The sequence below is a fragment of the Arvicanthis niloticus genome, chromosome 17, assembly GCF_011762505.2.
Source record: "Arvicanthis niloticus isolate mArvNil1 chromosome 17, mArvNil1.pat.X, whole genome shotgun sequence".
NCBI lineage: Eukaryota > Metazoa > Chordata > Mammalia > Rodentia > Muridae > Arvicanthis > Arvicanthis niloticus.
The window spans coordinates 8,428,110-8,453,711 of record NC_047674.1 but is presented as its reverse complement, the minus strand read 5'-3'; the positions used below and the strand labels follow the sequence as shown (position 1 = coordinate 8,453,711).

General features: G+C 35.5%; 1 protein-coding gene across 1 annotated transcript in view; it reads left to right on the top strand.

Annotated features, from left to right (window-relative positions):
• The window catches only part of LOC117722713 (solute carrier organic anion transporter family member 6C1-like), a 140,041-nt gene that overhangs the window by 20,531 nt on the left and 93,908 nt on the right, over positions 1 to 25,602 (top strand). Inside the window, exons 5-7 of the mRNA XM_034521973.2 lie at positions 4,273 to 4,388; positions 7,313 to 7,422; positions 25,273 to 25,417. Coding sequence (XP_034377864.1) covers positions 4,273 to 4,388; positions 7,313 to 7,422; positions 25,273 to 25,417 — 371 coding nt within the window. The remainder of the gene's footprint in view (positions 1 to 4,272; positions 4,389 to 7,312; positions 7,423 to 25,272; positions 25,418 to 25,602) is intronic.

The following is a 25,602-nucleotide window of genomic DNA, read 5'->3' as shown; positions in this document are numbered from 1 at the left end:
TATCCTGGGTTTTTTGTTATTCCAAATGAATTTGCAAATTTCTCTTTCTATCTCTATGAAGAATTGATTTGGAATTTTGATGGGGATTGCATTGAATCTGTAGATTGCTTTGGTAAGATGGCCATTTTTACTATATTAATCCTGCCAATCCACAAGTATGGGAGATCTTTCCATCTTCTGAGATCTTCTTCTATTTCTTTCTTCAGAGACTTGAAGTTCTTGTCATACAGATATTTCACTTGCTTGGTTAGATTCAGGTATTTTATATTATTTGTAACTATTGTGAAGGGTGTCATTTCCCTAATTTTTTTCTCAGCCTGTTTATCTTTTGAGTATAGGAAGGCTACTGATTTGTTTGAGCTGATTTTATATCCAGCCACTTTGCTGACATTGTTTATCAGGTTTAGGAGTTCTCTGGTGGAAGTTTTAGGGTCACTTACATATACTATCATATCATCTGCAAATAGTGAAATTTTGATTTCTTCCTTTCCTACTTGTATCCCTTTGACTTCCTTTTGTTGTCTAATAGCTCTAGCTAGGACTTCCATTACTATATTGAATAGGTAGGGAGACACTTATCTAGTGTCTGATTTTAGTGGGATTGCTTCAAGTTTCTCTTTATTTAGTTTGATGTTGGCTACTGGCTTGCTGTATATTGCTTTTACTATGTTTAGTTATGGCCTCGAATTCTTGATCTTTCCAAGACTTTTACCATGAAAGGATGTTGAATTTTGTGAAATGCTTTCTCAGCATCTAATGAAATGATCATGTGGTTTGTGTGTGTGTGTGTGTGTGTGTGTGTGTGTGTGTGTGTGTGTGTGTGTGTGTTTATGTAGTGGATTACATTGATGGAATTCTGAATATTGAACATCCCTGCATTCATGGGATAAAGACTACTTGATCATAATGGATGATTGTTTTGATGTGTTTTTGGATTCTGTTTGTGAAAATTTTATTGAGTATTTCTGCATCGATATTCATAAAGGAGATTATGAAATCCTCTTTCTTTGTTGGGTCTTTGTGAAGTATACCTATGAGCATGATTTTGGCTTCATAGAACCAATTGTTTAGTGTTCCATCTGTTTCTATTTTGTGAAATAGTTTGAAGAGAATTGGTATTAGGTCTACCTTGAAGGTCTGATAGAATTCTGCACTAAAACCAACTGGTCTTGGGCTTTTTTTGGTGGGAAGACTTTTAATGACTCCTGCTATTTCTTCAGGAGTTATGGGACTATTAGATGTTTTATCTCCTCCTGATTTAACTTTGGTACTTGGTATTTGTCTAGAAAGCTGTCCATTTCATCCAGGTTTTCCAGTTTTGTTGAGTATAGACTTTGTAGTAGGATCTGATAATTTTTTTAATTTCCTCAGTTTCTGTTGTTATGTCTCCCTTTTCAGTTCTGATTTTATTAATTTAAGTACTGTCTCTGTGCCCTTTGGTTAGTCTGGCTAAGGGTTTGTCTATCTTGTTGATTTTCTCAAAGTGCCAGCTCCTGGTTCCTGATGAATCCTGTACCCTAATTTTCATAATGACAGTACTAGTGTACACCCAATCAGCATGTACTGTCATTTGTTTTATTAATCTTGATAGTTGTAACTGGTATGAAATGAAATCTCAAAGTAGTGCAAATTTTCATTTTCATGATGGACAAAGTTGTTGAGCATTTCTTTTGAGTGTTACTCAACCCTTTGTATTTTATCTTTCAGACTCTCTGCTGAGTTCTTAACACCATGTTAAATTGGGTTGTTTTCTGATGCTCAGTGTTTTAGGTCCATGTATACTGTAGCGACTAACATTTTATTGGACATATACTTGCTCTTTAACTTTTTTTGGCTGCAGCTTTGCTTGAAAGATGTTATGCTTACTTTGCCTTATTTTCAGCTTCGTGAGATCCCATTACTAAATTTTTGGACATAGTTTCTTTCTGTTGGAGTCCTGTGAGAAAGTTCTCTCTTGTGTCAGTGAGTTTAAGCCTATTTCTCATTTTCTCCTCTCTGAGGATCAACATATCTGGTTTTATGTGGAGGCCAGTGATTCACTTGGGGTTGAGTTTTATGCAGAGAGTCAGTTATGCATTTTTATACTCGCAGCCATCCACTTTTACAACCACCATTTTTGAAGGTAATCTTTTCTCCTGTATTTATTTTCTGCTTACTAGTAAAAAATTCAGTATCCATACATATAAAATTATGTTTATGTCTTCAGGTTGATTGCATTGATCAACATGTCTGTTTATGTGCTAATACCATACCATGATTGTTTTACTATGTTAGTTTCTTACCATTTCATTCAGAGATGGTAATACTTTCAGCAAATCATTCATCATTCAGGAGTGTTTTGTGTGTGTATCTGTGAGTGTATGTGTGTGTCTGTGTGCCTGTGTATCTGTGTGTCTGTGTTTGTGTCTCTTCATATAAAACTGAGTTTGTTTCTATTTGCAGAGAATGGTGTTAGAAATTGGATGAGTTTTGTTAAATCTTCATTTTAATAATATTAGAATGTCCATTTCCTCCACATTAGTCCTTCTGATCCCATATTCTTTTCTTTCTAATGTATTAAGTTTTTATTACATAGTTTTTCACTCAAGGGATTTTTTGAAGATATTGTGAAATATGTTGTGCCTGTGTTTAGTCAACATCCATACAGCACTGTTCCACAGAGCTCTTTTGCTATTGCATAAACATTTTATTAATTTTGATTTGAGAAAGCAAATACAAAGATTTTTTCTGGATCTACTTTTATACCATTTTAATTACATTCAAGTATTAAGGTCAGTTAATACTTGAATGTAATACTAGGTTGAGAAAATAGCAACACAATAGATGCAAATAGTCAAGGAACAAGCAAGACAATAAACACAAATAGTCAAAAAGCAAGCAAGGCAATAATCAAAGTCCTGTGATGACTCCCATGATCACTGTTTCTAAAGTCTTATCAGGATGAGTAGAGTATCTGAGCCTATTTCACTGTCCTAGCCCAAAGTCATTTTAATGCCTGAAGCCTACTTTTTTGTTCCAGCCTAAGATTTAGATTCCTATCTGAAATTATTTCTTTGTTCTATCCTAAGATTTAAATTCCAGACTGAAATCACTTATTTGTTCTATTCTATTGTCAGATTCCTGCCAAACAGCCCCCAAAGCTCTCCACATCTTCGCCTTTTTTTCTTTCATAAACAAGACTGAGCCTGTTTTAGGTCATTCTGAAAAGAGTGGCTTCCTTACCTGTCATGGAATATGCATTATCAAAAGCAATGAACTTCTGTCTTAGGTTTGTAAGGCTCTGTGAATTATCTTACCTGTCTAAAGCTTGCTAGTCTGTTAAATTAATAACTCTGTCTGGAGGTCCATTTTCAGTTTCAAGCCATATACGTTGGCTGCCAACATGTTAATGCTGTTAAAGACAATTTTTAACACTATGGGCAGGAATAAAAGTATTCCCAGGGAAAAAAAGGATTAGCAAGATCAAGCTATGTATGCCATTCTTGAAGTTTGACCAAAATAGAAATACTGACCTCAGGCCATGGGCAATTTTATTTTATATCAATTTTATATCAGCAGCATCTGCAGCATCAAAGCTCAGCAGAGCAGCCTTCTTTAAATTCATAATCTCACTATTCAAAGTTAAAACATCCACAAAATGTTAGAATTATGCCAAATACCCTGCAAGTGTCCTTCACTTTTTCCTAATTATAATAACTATTATACATTTTAAAAGTAACACAAATCCATTGGTGTTTGACATGACACTTGAAATGGCTCTTTACTCGGAAACTCTGAACCTCCTTCCAATAATTTGAATAGGATAAAGAGCATCAATACATTGTTCCAAAAGCCTATCTAAGCCCTCTTGTATACACAACACATAAGAAGCATGTTTTTGCTAAATGTTTAACAAAAGTAGCTTTCTTGATTTCTTGTGTCAAAGCAATTGCAGAAGCATTGGTGCTAGCAATTAATGTAATTAAAGCTGTTATACCACCAATAATCAAGTCCATTAACCTCCTGCTTCTGCTTAAAGCTGAACTCACATCTTCTAGTATTTGCAAACATTTGTCAGAATACCAAGGTCCTGTAATACTCAGGGCAATAAAACAAAAGCTGGTTGACAGACTCCCATAACAGACATGATGAAAAAAGGCTCATATCAGCAAAGCCACCAAATTATTAGTGACAAATTACAAGTGAATACAAATTAACAGAAAGTCCTACCAACAAATTATGATCTTTCTATAAAAGTTCCTAACTGAAATTTACTATCTTTCTCTGTACAAGTGGACGTACTCAGTTTCAAACATTGCAGAGTCATTGGTGGACAACTTTCATTTTCGTTGCTTTAGCCTCATTTTGTACATCATTACCGCTGTTATGTTTTCCATCAAGTTTGCCTGGTGAGTATTAAAAGTAATATAATTAGTCACAGTATTTTTTACCCTTTGCTCTCATTCTCAAAGCACAGATAAACTAATTTCAAAATGAAGATGCTTTCCTCCTGATATATCTCTGTGACAACAGAATATTATCATTGTTTTGTTGTTTTTATCGATTAAAGCAGGATCACATCTAAATATTATATTTATGAGCTATATTTTTATTTGTATATATTTGTTTTACTCATTATTTGTTTGTATTATCCCATTTTATTTGAAGTGCATAAATGCTTTTAAATATGAAAGAATGCTCAAATCTATTTAGCCATTGTTAGTCACATTCTCTATTAAAACAGAACTTATTGAATGAATCATATATATATAATCATATACATTATATATTTCATTAGAATGACTTACAAGCTGTGGTACAGCTAATCCAAGAATGTCTGTCTTTGAATGAATGGTTAGTAGTTGCTTAATCCATGAGTCTTGATGGCTCTGCTGATCTTTAATACATACTGAAATTATAAAGTAGACTGTAATGCCAGTGAAGGAATGAATTTGCTAGTGATGAAGGCAAGAGCAACCAGGGAATGAGAAAAATGGGTCAGGGAATAGTCTGAATCTTCAGGTTGAATTCTTAAAGAAATAAATAGAAATGAGAAATTAAAGTAAAATATAAACAAACATTTGGGAAACAGCTGAAACACTTCTGTAAAGGAAATCTTATCACCAACAGAGTCTATGTTGGAGCTCATCTTTTGTTTTTTTTTTAACAAGGATTTACTGTGTAACCCTGCCTGTATTGGAACTCGCTCCATACATTATTCTTGATATCAAAGATTCATGTCTTTCTCTCTTCAATTGCACTATGTGTGCTACCAACATCTGGCTAAATAATCAGTTTTTTAAAAATACAAATAGATAATGGATATTTTAAGAACATTTGAGCCAGGCAGTGGTGGCACATGCCTTTAATCCCAGCACTTGGGAGGCAGAGGCAGGTGGATTTCTGAGTTCGAGTCCAGCCTGGTCTACAGAGTGATTTCCAGGACAGCCAGGGCTATACAGAGAAACCCTGTCCAAAAAAAAAAAAAAAAAAAAAAAAAAAAAAAAAAAAAAAAAAAAAAAACATTTGGTATCTTTTTCCATTATGAAAATGCAAAATGCAAATTTAACCTACATTGAAATTTGTTCTCAATGTGGTCAGAACAACTGTTCTCAAGAGAATTAATGCTTATGAGAATATGGGGAAAGAAAAACCTTTACTCACTGCTGGTGGCAATATATATTTTGAAATATACTCTGGAGGTTTCTCCAAAATAATCCAGAAAATATGGGGCTGGAGAAATGTTTTAAATGTTGAGAATGCATAGCACTCTTGCAGAGGACCTGGGTTTGGTCACACCTACTTGTACCTGTGGGCTACACAGGAAATTGTTCATGTGCACATATTTTCTCATACACAAATTTATACATATTTAGAAATCTTTTTTTAAAAAACTAACAATAAAACTATGATATAACCTAATTACATGACTCCCATATGTATGCCTGAGTAGCTGTGTATCTTTCATTACTATTAACAATAGCCAGAAGATGGAACTAATATAGATATTTGTAAACAGTTTAATGGGATAAAGAAAACATAGTATTTCTGCACAGTAGAATTTTATTAAGATGTAAAGATAAATAACATCGTGAGAGGGTCAGGAATTTTCATGTTAAGTCAAACCACTGGAACTCAGAAAGTCTAATACCAAATGTTTTTTTCTTCCATAAATGGGACACAAATATTAAAAAAAAAAGCATGCATCTTCAGATGATGGTGAGAGTATGTGTGTGTGTGTGTAGGTGTCTTGTGGGTGTGACAACTAGAGAAGTGATGAAGTAAGGGTCTGAAGAGAGCATAAGGGAAGTTGGATTGACAGCAGTGAAATACAGATAATACATCAGCAGAATGTGAGACTCACAGGGAGAGGAATCAACAGTGCAGGTGGGAGAGCAATAGGGAGAGGGAACAAAAAGAACACAGTATGATGACATATGTACATGAAAAGACACTTGTGAAGCCAACTACTTCACATGCTAACCTAAAGTGTTTAAAGTCATTGTTTAACAACAGGGATCCCTCACCACCCAGAGTAGCTGTCAGTAAGGAAGTGCCAATGAGACATCATCTAAGAAATGTGAAACCTTCATTACTCTTACTTCACTATTCACAACAACCATCATTTAAAACCTTTAAAACCTGCCTAGAAATACAACAAATTACTGGGTGTGGAAAATGTGTTACCCAGGGCAGGTTACTCAGATGTAAAAAATAGTCACAACACTTGCAGGAAAGAGGGTGTGATGGCAAGTACACGTAGGATATGAAGGGGCGAAAGGGACTGCATGAGAAGAAAAGATAAAGGGGGTAGGAGATGGCAATGAGTAAGATCATGGCAAGTGAGAAAGTTTGATGATATGTATACAAAAATGGAAATGTTATATTTATTAATATTTTTACATTATTACTATGTATTCTTGCACAAACTTCAAACTTGGTCCTATAAAATACTTTGTGATACATAAAAGACATTTTTGGAGAGGCTATTTCTGAGCTGTTTCATCATATGTTATTTATTGTATATGCCTATTGAATTCTCCATTAAATTATAACTTAATTCAACCATAGATACCACACTTTTGGCAGTTAAGAGACATAAATAGGGGCTAACTGCAAATATAAAAATTTTTCATTATCAAAGAATTGTGTTTTGGAAAACACTACTGTTGTTGAAAATTTGGCATTCTAAGACATTAATTTTAGTGTGCTTAATATAATTTACTTGCCATTCCATGACAAATGTGATTATTATAACGTGGACAAATGCATGATGTATATTTTCATATATACTGACTTTGAGATAAAAGATTATTTTTCTTGTGACGTATAGGTGCACACAAGTTAAGACTTCAGAAAGCAAAGGAACCTCCCACCATTGACAAGAGACTAAAAAATATGAAAATTGGGAATAATTTGAAGAGTATTCTTTATGCTATTTGGGTAAAGTAAAATATTTCTGTTAAAAACCAAGTTAAATTGACTTTTGTAATTTTCTTATAAAGTTACAAATATGACAAGGTGTTTAACTTAAATTTGCATGCAAGGTTTGGAGACTCTTAGGTAAGTTACTAAATTTCACATTTTCCTTATAATGGGAAGAAATTTCTCCTTGTATCACTAAAAACAGGTGGTGTAGTTTTAGAGGATACTGGTACACAACTAATAATTTTGATTCATTTTTAATTGATTTGATACAATTTTGTGTTTATTCTCTCTGAAGAAATAAAGATGGCATTTAACAAAATTTCATGAATTGGAAGAACTGAGTGCTAACACATAGCCTCCCACCCTTACAAATAATATCTCAATATTTAAACCAATATCCTTTGTTTCTGTGTATGATAAATAGGTCTATTATAGTAATGCCAGAGATAGGTATGCATCTGGAGTTCCTTCCAATGCTCTAGTCCTATTCTGAATATTTTTCTTCCTATTTATAACATTCTTTCTAGCATATATATCATATGTTTGTCATTTTCACCCACATTTTCATTCATACTTCTGAATATTACACTTTGAATAACACTTCTAAGAGTCTTGAATCAATTGAATTTTCCTAACTGACATTAGAATTTGCATTCTCACATTTCATATCTTCCCAAATTTTTGGCTTTTTCTTTTTCCTAGAGATAGTTATTGTTTCATTGTTCATTTTTCTACTCAAAGCATCCCATTCCTTTTAGAAAATGTTTCCTTTTATAATTAAAATACACGATGGTTCTTCTCTCTTTTCTTTTCTTTCTTCTTTTCATTTCCATGCATACCAAACCCTTTCTCAAACTGTAGACAAATAACTATAGGTAAATAGAAACACCGAGGGAGAAAAAGATGAATAACTCTGACCCTATTCCATTCAAAGTATTAATTAAGCTATTTCTGTTGCCTCTAGTCCCTTCCTTGATACATAACATGTCAGGATATAAGGACGGTAGTTGATTTATCATTTATTTAAAACTCAATCTCTGCATATAAGTAAATACAAACCATATTTGTTTTTCTCAGTCTTGGTTATCCCACTAAGAATGATAATTTTCTAGTTCCATCCATTTGCTTGAAAATTCCATGATGTCATGGAACACTTCATTGTGTAAATGTAGTACATATCTCTTATCCGTTCTTCTGTTGAAAAACATGGCATCTTAGTAATGGGAAGAGATAGTAAAGAAAAGTCACCCACTTCTTTCTATAGTGCTTGAGATGAGGATGGGGATTAGGGCTACTTTTGTTTTTGGAATTCTGAATACAGTTCCCTAGACCATTTGGTAAGTTGTTTGTTTGCCTTCTTTAGGTTTATTTTGTTCTTTGTATATTATCTTCATCTGTCATATATATTTGAGATTTTTTCCCACTTGGTATGATATCAGTTCATTCTATTAACAGTTTCCTTTGCAGAAAAAAAAGCATTTTGATCTCATGAGATTCCACATCTCCAGTTGTTTAAATTATTTCTTAAGCCACTGAAATATTTAGAAATTCATTTCCATATCTTTAAATGAACTTATTTTATTTTCTAGTAGTTTCAGAGATCAGATATAATACTGTGGTAGGTCATTGATCCATTCATAACTAATTTTTTTTCAGGGTAAGAGACAAGGAACAAACTTTATTATTATACCTACAGATGCCCAGTTTTTTAAGCAACATTTGCTGAAAATACTATTCTCCAATCTGTATTTTGGGGCTCAATTGTCAAAACCACAGTGGCTCTAGTTGCATTGAGTTATATCTGGTCTTCTACTGCATTGATTACCATGTCTATTTTTGTGCCTGTAGCATTCATTTTTATATTAAGTTTATATAGGATAACTTGAAATTATGTACAGTGATACCTCTAGCAGTGTTCCTATTGTCCAGGTTGGTTGTGGATCTTCTTTGTCTTTTTTACTTCCATATGAATTCTGAGATTTTCTTTTTGTTACTGTGAAGAACTTAGCTAGCATTTCTTGTGCGGACTGAATTGGCTGTCAGGAGCTAGGGCCAGAGCATTGATGGTCCTCATGTCAAACTTTTTGCTAATAGTTGAATACTTTTAGATCTAAGTGAACATTCTACATAACATTTTTAACTATTCTTATTTTTATGTGCTTTTTTTTTTTTTACAAAATCATGAATTCATTGTAATAAATGATTACATTTTATAAAGAATCTAACTCCATTTTGAATGTTGGATTATATTGCTCAGCTACACTTGAACATTTAACCCTTCTTCAGCCTCAGGAGTTCTAGAGCTTCAGTTATGCAGCACGACAGTTGGCCTATTTAATATTCATTCCACACAAATATTACATACACCTATTAAGAAGCAATGAAGAATCTAAGCAACCAAAACTGGTTTGCATTGTTAAATATGAATCTGAAATTCTTACCACTGTTTTCTAAAGTTTAAGAATGGGATATTTAAATGTTGCATTATTTTAAATTATTTAAATAAAGTGAATCAACCATCTAAATTATTTTTTTTCAATAAAATAAAAATCATTTTTTTATTTCTTCTTTAGGAAATTTATTTTAAATTCAGTACAAATCACAATTTCTCACAGCTAAGATGTTGCACCAGGCAAAGGCAGGAATGAACCTGAGGGTGCACATTTGGGAGAATAGAGTTACAAGCAGGGCCAGGGTCTTGAGAGACTGAGTACTTCATTTTCAGACTAGATGACCAAATGTCTCACTCAGAGAGCAGAGCAGCAGGATTTGGGCTGAATGTGCCAAGGGCCTGTTCAGCTGGCACTTCAGGGTGGCTCTGCTACCAGTTCTGCCTGACAGTCACTGTGGTCATTCACTTAGATCAACCCACACCAGATTACACAGGGCTCACTTGACCAGCCAAGTATTTTCCCCACATTTTAAGATATTGGATGGGAGGTTGATAATGGTGCTCAACACCGAGATGAAGGGGAAATCTATTAGGAACACTGGTGTGTAAGGTGAGAGGCTCTAAGGAGGTCTTATCCCAATTGCTATTCTTGGATATTATTCTGATGAAAGCAAAACAACAATAACAACAATAAAATCCCTCCAAAACCTATGACCTTTTAAACCCTTAAGCTTTCACAGTTAACTATGTGCTGAAGAATCTGTTCAATAGTCTCCCCTTCCCCCACACCACCACACCTCTTTTATTTCACACTTAGTGACTAAGAGACAGTGACAGCGATGAAGTTATTTTCTTGAGCTCTAATTTCATTGCAATGCCCTTTGGCCATTAACATACGAATTTTTACATCTCAGTTTTTTTCTTTTTTTTTTTTTAATTTTATTTACATTTCAAATGCCATCCCCTTTCCCCATTTACCCTCCCTAGAAAACCCCTATCCCCTGCCCCCCCTTTTTTTATACATTTTTAAATGTTAATCAAAGGCTTTATAAGTTTGGTAATGCTCAATCAGAAGTGTAACCCAATACCCAACCTAGACATATAAACTACCTTTGACTGGTGGAGACACATGAACATCTGCCTCTATTCACACTCTTTCTTTCTCTTTCTCTCTCATCACCAAGCTTCACCCTTCCTGTTAAAATAAAATTTTTCTCTCAAAATGCAATTAGAGCATAGTTATTCCTAATTGTACCAGTGAGTTACAAGATAGTCCTAATACCCAGTCCATCATTTTGTTGACTAACCAGAACCTCTGTCATATGTCCGATGACATATGGCACTTAGTTTTGAACCTGGCTTTTTTTTTCTTGCTTTAGAATGAATGTCAGCTGAAAACCATCCACTCAGATCTTTTCTCTCAAAGTAAATAGCCAAGATTGGCTATGAGACTATAGGTCTTCAACCCTGTCAGAAATCCAGAATGACTGAGTTAACTGAAATTATGGGAAGCACTAAGCATAGCTCCTAAAACATAGCCAATTTATAGAGACAGCTGAACACCTGGAAAGCCCCTATACTACCGAAAGTTGGAGCATCAAATTTTCAGCCGTCTGGCCCAGAATCATCTGACAGACCTTAGTGATGCAGGATTATTAAGGGTTAATTACTCTGTCTAGGCAGATATAATCAGTCAACTATTCTGCAAGTGTGTCCTTTTCTGGACAGTAATTTGTCTGTAGATGGAAAGAGGCAATTCTTGCCTAGTGGTTATCACCACACAACTGGAGTAACTCCAAGAATGCTCAATTTCTTCTTAGAATCCAAAACAGGAAGCTGTCAGAAGCAGACAGGTCGCTAATCAAAATGAACATTAATATAGAAATATTTGTAACGTCAATTCTATGGACTTCTGACGTTTTGAAAACCAACTATCCATGTAAGGAAATCTGGGCTGCTGTCTGTTAACTCCTCTCAGCTATTTCTAAATAAAATATAGAAAACTCCCTAACAATAAACTCAAAGCCATGAATTTGCTATAGTCCCTTAACTCATAGGCTAACCGTCCCAAATCAGTTTAAAAAGTTAAAGAAGGACTGGATCTAAGCCTTGTATTCCTAAATGTGTTATACAGGCACAATGCTCATGAGCATATCAATATTCATCTCATTTTTATATTAATAAGAGGCTCATACCAATGAAAACCTTAAATTTGAGGTCAAAGTAAATTTTGTACCATTTAAGAAATTATAACTTCATCTTGATATTAATTATACAGATTTCTACCAATAGGTTATGGCTATGCAATAAGTCCTAGCTAATCCTCCCTGTTCCAACAAACCACTACTTTTCCCTAGAAAGACAGCCCAATATTAACCATCTTAGTCCCCAAGCCCAGGGAATAGTGGTGCTGACTCTTCTTTAACTTCTTCAAGCTGATTAAGTGCATTGAGATATTACAAGAGGGGTGGGGGAAGAGTAAATTGATAAGCCTCTGATGCTGTGTCTTCACTGCATCCAGATGGAATTCCAGGACATCAGAGGTTTGGGCAGGTGTGCTTAGCTTGCTTGATAAGTAGATACACCAAGGCTGTGTATTCTGCAATATACAATTCTCAGAACAAGTTTTAGGATCAAGAAAAAAAAATTTTTTTCCTAGAGGGCTGACATTTTTTAAAGATGTTGGTTCTAACAACTTTTCTTTTTTTTCCCTTTTTAAAATTGGCTGTAATATTTACATTTCAAATTTTATCCCCTATTCCCATTTCCCCCACCACTCAGGAACCCCTTATCCCATCCCCACTCCTTGTGCTCCTATGAGGGTGTGATTTTTCAGTTTCTGTGATGCTGTTTCAATTAACATAAATTGCCTCCTAAATTTCTAAATCCTTCCCTTTGTGTTATTAAATATCCTATTTTTCTTTTTTATTTCCTTTTTTCTTTTTTTCTCTTTTTTCTCCTTTTTCCCCTTTTTTCATATCTCTTTTTTTTAATTGGGTATTATATTTACCTTTCAGATTTTATCCCCTTACCCCACTTCCTCCCACCACCCAGAAACCTCCTATCCCATCCCTCCTCCTCATGCTTCTATGAGGCAGTGCCCGCACCTACCCACCCACTAGCCCCTTCCCACTTTCACATCCCCCCCCACTCTTGTTCATTTTTTTATGGGACCAAGAAACTCTTCTCCCACCTATGCCCGACAAGGCCATCCTCCCCTACATATACTGCTGGAGTCATGGGTCCCTCCCTATGTGCTCCCAGGCTGGTGGTTTAGACCCTGGGGGGCTCTGGTTGTTTGGTATTGTTGCTTTCCTCCTGGGGTCACAAACCCTTTCTGCTCCTTCAGTCTTCTCTCTAAGTTCTCCATTGGGAAACCCTTGATCATATCAGTGGTTAGCTGTGAGCATCAGGTCTTTGGCAGACCTCTAAGGAGACAGCTATATCATGTTCTTGACAGCATGCACTTCCAGCCATCCACATCAGTGTCTAGCTTAGGTGACTGTACATGGGATGAATACCCAGGTGGAATGGTCTCCTGATGGCCCCTCCTTCAGTATCTCTCCCATGTATTGTTTTCATATTTGCTCCCTTGAGTATTTTTGTTACTTATTCTAAGTAGAATGAGGCATCCCCTCTTGGTCTTTCTTCTTCATGAGCTTCATGTGGTCTGCAGGTTGAGTCTTCGCTATTCCAAGTTTTTGGGCTAACATCCGCTTACCAGTGAGTAAATACCATGTGTGTTCTTTTGTGATTGAGTTAACTCACTCAGGATGACAATTTCTAGATCCATCCATTTACCTAAAAATTTCTCGAATTCATTATTTTTAATAGCTTGAGTAATAAACCATTGTGTAAATGTACCAAATTTTTTGTATCCATTCCTCTGTTGAGGGACTTCTTGGTTCTTTCCAGCTTCTGGCTATTATAAATAAGGCTGCTACGAACATAGTGGAGCATATGTCCTTATTATATGTTGGAGCATCTTCTGGGTATATGCCCAGTAGTGGTATAGCTGGATCCTCAGGTAATGCTTTGTCCAGTTTTCTGAGGAACCGCCAGACTGATTTCCAGAGTGGTTGTACCAGCTAGCAATCCCAACAATGGAAGAGTGTTCCTTTTTCTCCGCATCCTCACCAGCATCTGCTATCACCTGAGTTTTTTATCTTAGCTGTTCTAAACCAATCAGGGATTTTAGGTGGTATCTCAGGGTTGTTTTGATTTGCATTTCCCAAATGACTAAGGATGTTCAGCATTTCTTAAGGTGCTTCTCAGCCATTCGAGTTTCCTCTATTGAGAATTCTTTGTTTAGCTCTGTATCCCATTTTTAATAGGGTTATATGGTTATCTGGAGTATAATTTCTTGAGTTCTTTGTATATATTGGATATTAGTCCTCTATCAGATGTAAGATTGGTTAAGATCTTTTCTCAATCTGTTGGTTGCCATTTTGTCTTATTGACAATATCCTTTGCCTTACAGAAGCTTTGCAATTTCATGAGGTCCCATTTGTCAATTCTTTTTCTTAGCGCATAAGCCATTGGTGTTCTGTTCAGGAACTTTTTCCCCGTGCCTAGGTATTTGAGTGTCTTCCCCACCTTCTCTTCTATTAGTTTCAGTGTATCTGGTTTTAAGTGAAGGTCCTTTATCCATTTGGATTTTAGCTTTGTACAAGGAGATATGAATGGATTGATTTGCATCCTTCTACATGTTGACCTCCAGTTGAACCAGCAGCATTTGCTGAATATTCTGTCCTTTTTCCACTGGATAGTTTTAGTTCCTTTGTCAAAGATCAAGTGACCATAGGTATGTGGGCTCATTTCTGGATCTTCAATTCTATTCCATTGATCTTCCTGCCTGTCTCTGTAGCAATACAATGCTTTTTTATTACTATTGCCCTGTAGTATAGTCTGAGGTCAGGAACTGTGGTTCCCTCAGAAGTTCTTATGTTATTGTGAATAGTTCTCACTATCCTGGGTTTTTTGTTGTTCCAAATAAATTTGCAAATTGCTCTTTCTATCTCTATGAAGAATTGATTTGGAATTTTGATGGAGCATTGAATCTATAGATTGCTTTTGGCAAGATGGCCATTTTTACTATATTAATCCTGCTAATCCAGGATCGTGGGAGATCTTTCCATCTTCTGAGATCTTCTTCTATTTCTTTCTTCAGAGACTTGAAGTTCTTGTCATACAGATCTTTCACTTGCTTGGTTAGATTCACTCCAAGATATTTTATATTATTTGTAACTATTGTGAAGGGTGTCATTTCCCTAATTTCTTTCTCAGCCTGTTTATCTTTATAGGAAGGCTACTGATTTGTTTGAGTTGATTTTACATCCAGCCACTTTACTGAAGTTGTTTATCAGGTTTAAGAGTTCTCTGGTGGAAGTTTTAGGGTCACTTAAGTAAACTATCATATCATCTGTAAATACTGAAATTTTGATTTCTTCCTTTCCTATTTGTATCCCTTTGACTTCCTTCTGTTGTCTAATAGCTCTAGCTAGGACTTCCAGTACTATATTGAATACGTCAGGTGAGAGTTGGCAGCCTTGTCGAATCCCTGATCTTAGTGGGATTGCTTCAAGTTTCTCTCCATTTAGTTTGATGTTGGCTACTGGCTTGCTGTATATTGCTTTTACTATGTTTAGGTATGGACCTTTAATTCCTAATCTTTCCAAGAATTTTAACATGAAGGGATGTTGAATTTTGTCAAATGCTTTCTCAGCATCTAGTGAGATGATTGTGTGGTTTTCTTCTTTGAGTTTATTTATGTAGTGGATTACATTGATGGATTTCCAAATATTGAACCATCCCTGCATTCCTGGGATAAAGCCTACTTGATCATGATGGATGATTGCTTTGATGTGTTCTTGGATTCCATTTGCAAGAATTTTATTGGGTATTTTTGCATCAATATTCATAAGAGAGATTGGTCTATAGTTCTCTTTCTTTGTTGGGTCTTTGTGAGGGTTCTGTATGAGCATAATTGTAGTTTCATAGAACAAATTGAGTATTGTTCTTTCTGTTTCTATTCTGTGGAATAGTTTGAAGAGAATTGGTATTAGGTATCCCTGGAAGGTCTGATAGAATTCTGCACTAAAACCATCTGGCCTCAGACTCTTTTTGGTGGGGAGATTTTTAATGATTACTTCTATTTCTTTAGGGGTTATATGACTGTTTAGATGGTTTATCTACTCTTCATTGAACTTTGGTACCTGGTATCTATCTAGAAAACTGTCCATTTCATCCAGATTTTCCAATTTTGTTGAGTATAGGCCTTTGTAGTAGGATCTGACGATTTTTTTACTTTCCTCTGTTTCTGTTGTTATGTCTCCCTTTTCAGTTCTGATTTTATTAATTTAAGTACTGTCTCTGTGCCCTTTGGTTAGTCTGGCTAAGGGTTTGTCTATCTTGTTGATTTTCTCAAAGAACCAGCTCCTGGTTTTGTTGATATTTTGTATAGTTCTTTTTGTTTCAGCTTGGTTTTACTTCAGGTGAGCAGGCTAAGTAGCTCTAGCTGGTCACAAATGACTGAGGAGGAAGGGAAAAGCCTATGTTAGCAGGCCTTAGGTAAAACACTAAGTCCCTGGGGGAGAAATACTGGGGACTAGCTTTCAGAGCCAGTACTCTTGAAAAGCTGCTTCTCACAGCCCACTGCCCCACATATAGGTTGCCATTTTGTCCTATTGACAACATCCTTTGTCTTACAGATGCTTTTTAATTTTATGAGGTCCCATTTGTCAATACTTGATCTTAGAGTATGAGCCATTGGTGTTCTGTTCAGTAAATTTTCCCCTGTTCCAATGAGTTCAAAGCTTTTTCCCACTTTCTCTTATATTAGTTTCAGTGTATCTGGTTTTATATCGAGGTCCCTGATCCACTTGTACTTGAGCTTTATACATGGAGATAAGAGTGAATCAATTTGCATTTTTCTACTTACACACTGTTTGTTGAACAGACACTATTTATTGAATATGCTGTCTTTTATTCACTGGATGATTTTGCCATCTTTGACAAAATCAGTTGTCTGTAGATGTGTGTGTATATTCTTGGGTCTTCAATTCTATTCCATTGATCTACCTGTCTGTCTCTGTACCAATAATATGTGGATTTTATCACTGTTGCTGTGTATTACATCTTGAGGTCAGGGATGGTGATTCCTCCAGAAGTTCTGTTATTGTTGAGAATAGTTTTCACAATCCTGAGTTTCACTTATTCCAGATGAATTTGAGAATTGCTCTTTCTATCTCTGTGAAGAATTGAGTTGCAATTTTTATGGGGATTGCATTGAATCTGTAGATTGCTTTGGTAAAAGGGCCTTTTTTTACTATGTTAATCCTGCCAATCCATGAGCCTGAGATTTTGCTGTGGGTAGCCCTGGTGTTGAATTTTGATGCTAATTATGCTTTCCTGGGAGGGGCTGAAGATAAGGATTGAATCAGTACACAGGTGACTTCTTGTGATTCTTCTGCCCACCTTAATTTGTAAACTAAAGGCTAGAGCATGTGGTTGGGCAGTAGAAGGGGAGGTGGAGCAAAAAAAGTTTGGAGGTGAGAGGAGAGAGAGGAGGACTACTGGAGGAGGTGAGGTGGAAGGAGAATGGAGGAGAAGGATGTGGCCTGGAAAAACTGCAAGTTATAAGGGATCTCATAGATGGAAAATAGAGTAGTGTAGTAGTAAATCTGCCCAATATAGGCATGCAGTTTGTATTCATAATTATTGAGTTGTGTTTTCTTTGACTAGTCCTATTTAGGTTATAGATTTACTGGAACAGGAGGTCTTCTCATATTGTGAGATATTATTTGATTTCATTCAGGGACTTGAAGTTCTTGTCATACAGATCTTTCAGTTGCTTGGTTAGAGTCACACAAAGATAGCTTATATTATTTATGGCTATTGTGAAAGGTGTCATTTCCCTAATTTTTTTCTCAGCCCATTTATCCTTTTAGTAGCAGAAGGCTATGGATTTGAGTTCATTTTGTATCCAGCCACTGCTGAAGTTATATATCAGCTATAGGAGTTCTCTGGTGGTATTTTTTGTGGTCAGTTGTGTATACTATCATATCATTTGCAGATAGTGATATTTTGACTTCTTCCTTTCCAGTTTGTATTCCTTTGACCTCCTTTTGTTATCTAATTGCTCTGGCTAGGACTTTGAGTACTATGTTGAATAGATAGGGAAATAGTGGGCAGCCTTGTCTAGTCCCTGATTTAAGTGAGATTGCTTCAAGTTTCTCTCCATTTAGTTTGATGTTGGCTATTGGTTTGCTGTATATTGCTTTTATTATGTTTAGGTATGGGCCTTGAATTCCTGATCTTTTAAAACTTTTAACATGAATAGGTGTTGCATTTTGTCAAAGACTTCTTTACCATCTAATGAAATGATCATGATTTTTTTTTACTTTGTTTATATACTGGATTACATTTATGGGTCTCCTTATATTGAACCATTCATAGATCCCTGGGATGAAGCCTACTTGATCATGGTGAGTGATCATTTTCATGTTTTCTTGGATTTGATAAGTGAGAATATTATTAAACATTTTTGAAATGAATTCATTAGGGAAATTGGTCTGAAGTTCTCATTGTTTTTTGGGTCTTTGTGTGATTTTGGCATCAGCGCAAATGAGGGTTGATAGAACAAATTAGGTAACGATCCTTCTGTTTCTACTTAATGGAATAATTTTGAAGAGTATTGGTATTAGGTCCTCTAGAAATGTCTGAAAATATTCTGCATTAAAATCATCTGGTCCTGGGCTTTTGTTGGTTTGGAGACTTTTAATGATTCTTTCTATTTCCTTTGGGGTTATGGAGCTGTTTAGATGGTTTATCTGATCCTGATTCAACTTTAGTACCTAGTATCTGTCTAGAAAATCATCCAGGTCATCTACATTTTCCAGTCTTGTTAAGTATAGTCTTTTGAAGTAGGATCTGATTTTTTTTTGGGGGGGGTGGGGGGAGATTTCTTCAGTTTCTATTGTTTTTTCTCATTCTCATTTTTCATTTCTAACTTAGTTAATTTGGATACTATCTCCATGCCCTCTGGTTAGTTTGGCTAAGGGTTTTTCTATCTTGTTAATTTTCTCAAAGAACCAGCTCCTGGTTTTGTTTATTATTTGTATACTTCTCTTTGTTTCTACTTGGTTGATTTCAGCCCTATGTTTATTTCCTGCCATCTATTCCTCTTGTGTGTATTTGCTTTGTTTTCTTCTAGAGCTCCTGATTTTTGAGTATGACTTTTTCTTTTTATCATAATAGATGGACTAATACCTCATCCCACCCCATCCCCAGTATTGAGGAATGAGCTAGATTTTGGCTGTTATGGGGGTTCTTATGTTTTCTCCAACCTTCTCCAACCCTGGTTTTTTTTTCACCTATTTAACCTGCTAACACTAGATAGGGTAGAGGGGAAAGAGCAGCTACATTATTGTTCCTCTATTTCCTGCTGATTAATGGTATTGTGTTATCTGGGGCAAGTTTAATCTTCACTGTCAGGATATCTAATTTCTTATTATTTCATCTTTGCACATGACTACTTTCAAATAGCAACCAAGCAAAAACTAAGAAACCGCCAAAATTATCCCCACCTTCAGGCCAGAACATTTATATATCATCTGAAGAGTCCCCAGAATTCCCAAAGTCAGACAAGTATACAGCTAGCAAAATTTTATTTTTGCTAGAGCATAGCCAGCTGCTGTGTATCATCTGTTACAAACCTGCATCCCATACCTAGGATTAAAAAATTAACCTTTGTATATTTCTGAGATTTTAAAGAAATGAGAAAATCTCACTACATTTCCCCCATTTCTGTTTTAAGACATTAATTGTTCTGGGTATAGTGGGAAATTATGAAAATATAAACACACCTGCATCACAATGCAGAATGTTAACAGGCTACCATTCTGATGTTAACACATTCTTACAATTTTTTTGAGTATAGGCTTTTGTAGTAGGATCTGATGGGTTTTTTTTGTTTGTTTGTTTGTTTTTTTAATTTCCTCCATTTCTGTTGTTATGTCTTTCTTTTCATTTCTGATTTTGTTAATTTGGATACTGCCTCTGGGCCCTTAAGTAAGTTTGTCTAGGGGTTTATCTATCCTATTGATTCTCTCAATGAACCAGTTTTTGTTTTCTTGATTCTTTGTATCTTCCTCGTTGTTTCTATTTGGTTGATTTTGGACCCAAGTTTGAATGTTTCCTGCCTTCCACTCCTCTTGGGTGTGTTTGCTTCTTTTTGTTCAAGAGCTCTCAGGTATGCTGTTGAACTGCTAGTGTAGGATATCTCCAATTTCTTTTCCAGGGCACTTATTGCTATGAATTTTACTCTTAGACCTGGTTTCATTGTGCCCCACAACTTTGGGTATGTTGTGTCATAATTTTCATTGAATTACCAGGAAGTCTTTAGTCTCTATATTTCTTTCCTGACCAAGTTATCACTGAGTAGAGAATCGTTCAGTTTCCACATATATGTGGGCTTTATGTTGTTTTTGTTGTTATTGAAGACCAGCCTTAGGCCATGATGATCTGATAGGATGCATGGGATTATTTCAGTGTTCTTATATTAGTTGAGGGTTGGTTTGTGACCAATTGTATACTTGATTATATGGTTGAGAAGGTACCATTAGGTGCTAAGAAGAGGGTGTATTCTCTTGTTTTGGGGTAAAGTGTTCTGTAGATATCTGTTAAATCCATCTGATTCATAACCTCTATTATTTTCACTGTGTGTGTCTCTGTTTAGTTTCCGTTTCAATATTTTGTCCATTGGTGAAAATGGTGTATTGAAGTCTCCCACCATTATTGTGTGGGGTTCAATGTGTGTTTTGAGCTTTAGTAAAGTTTTTTTTTTTTTTTTTTTTTTTTTTTTATGTGGGTGCTCTTGCATTTGGAGCATAGATGTTCAGAATTGAAACTTTCCCTTGGTAGATTTTTCCCATTCAAGTATCCTTCCTCATCACACCTTTGGTTGAAAGTCTATCTGATTGGATATTAGGATGGCAACTCCAGTTTGTTTCTTGGGACCATTTGCTTTGAAGACCTTTCTCTATCCTTTTACTCTGAGATAGTGTCTGTCTTTGTTCTTGAGATATGTTTCTTGTATGCACCAAAATGCTGGATCTTGTTTACATATCCAGTCTTTTAGCTTATGTCTTTTTATAGGTGAATTGAGTCCATTAATATTGAGAGATATTAAAGACAGATGACTGTTGGTTCCTGTTGTATTTGTTTTTTGTAGGTGGCTTTATGTGCTTGTGGTTCTCTCCTTTTGGCTTTGTTGTGAGATGCTTAATATCTTTTCTTTTTATTGGTGTAGGTACCTTCCTTCTGTTGGAGCTTTCCTTTTATGGTCCTCTATAGGGCTGGATTGGTAAATAGTTACTTTTGAATTTGGTTTTGTCCTGGAATATTTTGGTTTCTCCATTAATGTTGATGAGAGTTTTGCTGGCCATAGTAGCCTGGGCTGGCAATAGTGTTCTCTTAAGAGTCTTCATGATCTTTAGCCAGGCTCTTTCGGCTTTTAGTGTCTCTGTTGAGAAGTCTGGTGTAATTCTGATAAGTCTACATTTCTATGTTTTTTGGCCCTTTTCCCATGCAGCTTTTAATATTCTTTCTTTTGTTCTCTGTGTTTAGTGTTTTGATTATTATATGACTAGAGGATTTTCTTTTCTGGTCCCATTTATTTGGTTTTCTATAGGCTTTTTGTACCTTTATGGACATCTCTTTCTTTAGGTTGGGAAAATTTTCTTCTATGCTTTTGCTGAAGATGTTTTCATGTCCTTTGAGCTGGGAATCTTCATTCTCCTCTATTCCAAATATTCTTACATTTGGTCTTTTCATTGTGTCCTGAATTTTTTTGATGTTTTGAGTTAGGAGTTTTTTATGTTTTGAAGTTTCTTTCACAGTTGTGTCAATCAATTTTATGGTATCTTCCACACCTGAGATATTCTCTTCTATCTCTTGTATGTTGTTGTTGATAAACCTGTAATTCCTGACTTGTTTCCTAGGTTTTCCATTTTCAGGTTTACCTCCGTTTGTGTTTTCTTTATTGTTTCTACTTCCACCTTTTTAGGTCTTGAACCACTTTATTCACTTCCTTCACCTGTTTGATTGTGTTTTCCTGTATCTCTGTAAGGAATTTATTTGTTTCCTTTTTAAGAGCATCTACCTGTTTACCTGTATTTTCCTCTATTTCATTCAATGATATATATATATATATATATATATATATATATATATATATATATATAATCTTCATGAGTTAGGTCAGCTTCCTGATTTTCAGGTGTGTTAGTGTATTCAGTACTTGCTGTGTTGGGATAACTGGGTTCTGATGATGCCCATGTATATTGTCTTCTGTTGCTTATGATCTTGCATTTGCTTCTTGGCATATGGTTATCCCTGGTATTTGCCGGTCTGGATGTCTCTTATCTTGTGTCTGACTCTTTTGTCCTTTGGTTGCTTTAGATCTCCTGGTAGGCCTGTGGCCCTGGCTGTAGAAGACCACCTTTGGGGCCTTCCAACAGGGTAATCTTCAAAAGGGCAGAAAAGTTTCTGATCTATTGCCTTGGTTACATTAGATCTCTGGGAGGCCTTCAGATTGTTGGGTCTTCAGAGAAGCAGTCAAGCTGTTGTCCTGTGTGAAGCTGTTCTCCGGGGGGGGGGGGGGGGGGGGGCTACAGACTGTGGGTTCTGTTCCTTGTGTGCAGCAGAATCCCAGGGAGGCTTTCAGTCTGTTGGGTCAGTTGCCCTGCATGCCATAGAGCCCCCTGGAGGTCTTCAGACTGTAGTATCTGTTGCCCAGTTGCCTTGTGTGCAGAGAATATCCTGGGATGCCTTCAAGCTGTGGTGTCTTTAGGAGAGCAGACAAGCTGGCTGATCAGTTGCTCAATTGCCGTGTGTGTGTTTGTGTGTGTGTGTGTGTGTGTGTGTGTGTGTGTGTGTCTGTGCAGCAGATCTAAGAGATGCCTCAGGCCATGACATCAGTTATCCTAAGTGCAGTGGATCTCCTGGAATGTCTCAGGCTTTAGTGCCAGATGCCCTGAGTGCAGCAGATCTTCTGGGATGGCTCAGAATATGGTGTCTTCAGGGAAGCAAACTAGCTAACAGTCTGTCCTAGCAGAAAGGACTGAGCAGAAGGGGCTTGTGAGTGCTTTCATGATTTCTTTCTCAGCACATTCATTAGTACAAATGTTACCATGTTTTATCATTTAATTTTATACACAAAAAAATCTGCCTTAAGGTATCTATCATAGTACTACTTTAGTATTGATTTTAGGTTTATCTGTACAGAAAAGCATAGACTCTTTTAACAATGACAATTGACCCTGTGCCCTGTTATTATATAACTTTAATCTATACCAAACATTGCACTGTGGACTGAAATATAATTACAGAATTGTAAATAATGTAGAAATTCATTTAATATGAAGACCTAAAAATTTCATGGAAAAATATAATCCAAACTATTTGTCTCAATAAATACTTGTGTAAATTAGCAGATAAAAAATTATACTTCATGAAATGGCCATGTCAATGCATGAAATATTTAGCGCAGTAACCTATAAATGACATGCAGTGATAATTGCATGCCATTTATAGTTTAAAGTATGACAAATTCCCCATTTAAATCCAAATAAATCACAGTGATAGACAACTTAATAATTTCATCTCTGTGTGAATATATATGCATAGTATAAGAATTGTTTGCTACCTGATATAAGCAATGGAAAGAATGTTGTTCAGTGTATGCAATAATAAATATCAGAACTCCTATATCACATTATGTACATAGATTGGTTCCAGGTTCAAAAAATTCTTTAGGTAATATAAAATAGTTAATGTTGACCTTGGAATATATATAGAACATAGAAGAGGAAATGCATTTCAAATAAGTTTTAAGTAATGTAAACATAAAATAAAAGTGTATAGGTTAGATTATATGAAGGCAAAAATGTTTCTCCTATGAATTAATCTATAGGCAGTAGAAAAGGTTAGTAATTGTTACCTAAATGCAAGAAGTTAATTCTTAGGATAAATAGGGAATTCTTAGGTAATCAACACAAACCATATGAAAGTGTAATTGAATAGCACACACAAACACACACAGTGAACACCTAAATTATATAGAGAAATATACAAGTTTGTGTTTATTAGCATGTATGTAGGTGTTAATGTATGTACAGATTCACCTGGAAGTGTGTACACCTACATCTGCTATTCATTTGACTTCAGGTGTGCTTCTTCAGGAGCTATCTTCTTTAATTTTACTTTTTGAAACATGCCAGCCTGGAATTTGATGTTTAGGCTAAAGTAGCTTGCTAATAGGCCTCAGGACCATCCCCTAGCCCCATCTCTCAGCACTGATATTATGTGTGTGTGCCTCTCTGTCTGGCATTCTTAAAATATGAGTTATGGGGATGAGTTCAGATCCTTGAGAAAAACAAGCATTTTACCAACTGAGGCATCTCTGCAGGCTCCAAACTGATGATTTATTTGGAAGCATAGAAACACAAAACAAATACTACCTTGTCTATGTCTCTATCACAAAATTTAGAAGCCTACAAATGTTAACAATGATGATCAAATATTTCTAATTATGTGGTCTGTTCTATTGCTGTGTGACAAAACTCATTAGCCTAACATAAAACTGTCTTATATGTGCAAAATAGATGAGGCTTATCCTCTTGAGTGTCACATGGGGTGACTAAAGTGTTCACAGTCTGAAGGATGGAGTTATCTGGAAGCTTCTTTGCTCTCATATTAGCTTTATTAATGGCTAGGTTTCTGAATACTCAGATGTAGTCTTCTTGGAGCTGAATCGCTTTCCCATACTTAATGACTTAATGACTTAATGATGGAATTGTACCCTTATTTTAAATATTGTTCTGATGACACTTAGAGTAAATGTTTCTTCATTAAGAAACTGGTTTCTCTGATACTGAGGTGTTATTATAAAAAATACAACATGAAAAAAATTCTGGACCAATTTATGAAATAAATTACTCATAAATCTTGTATCCAAATGTCCTCTAAAGGATACAGGATTCTAAAGCTAGTTTGCCATAGAAAATCTAGAGTACATGCATACAAATTTTTAATGTAACGTTAGTGACATTTGTGAGTCAAAAATGACTTAAATATTTAATCCTATTGGAACCAATAAATAAAATGAAACCACATGATGCCAAATTAAACAGTACTTACCAGAATAGGTACTTATCAGAATAGGTAAATATTTAGATGTGAATATATCTAATAAGACTCTGAGAAATACTTTCAACAAGCTACCTTAAAAAGGTAAAAGGTAAAAGCTATATTTGCTGTAAAGAAAAACCAAATTACAAGTCTCTTATGGAATATGTCTTCTCAGGAATTGTATAGTTTCTCATAATTTCAATCATTAGATTTAGACTATAGAAAGATAGTGCTGCATATGATGATGTAAAATCATTGTGATATGATCTGCTCTGTTTCAGTGTTTACTGAGGAACCCACTGGTGTTGACCCAGACATTCTGCAAAGTAACAGAGTCTGTGACATTTAAGGCATCTTTTCATTTTATGCCCCTATATTTACAAACTCAGTTTCTAATAACGCCGAAGCATTCCACTATGATCACAGGTAGATATTTCTTCTTACTGGGCTTATTTAAAATTTTTCACAATGTGCTTATTTAAGTGTGATTTATATTTAATAAATATGTCATGTAAGCAGAAGACAAAAGTATATTGTACTTGAGTGCATTTGCTAAAACTATCAAAAGAGGAACACTCCCAGCACCACATAAATATTTTTAATACATAAAA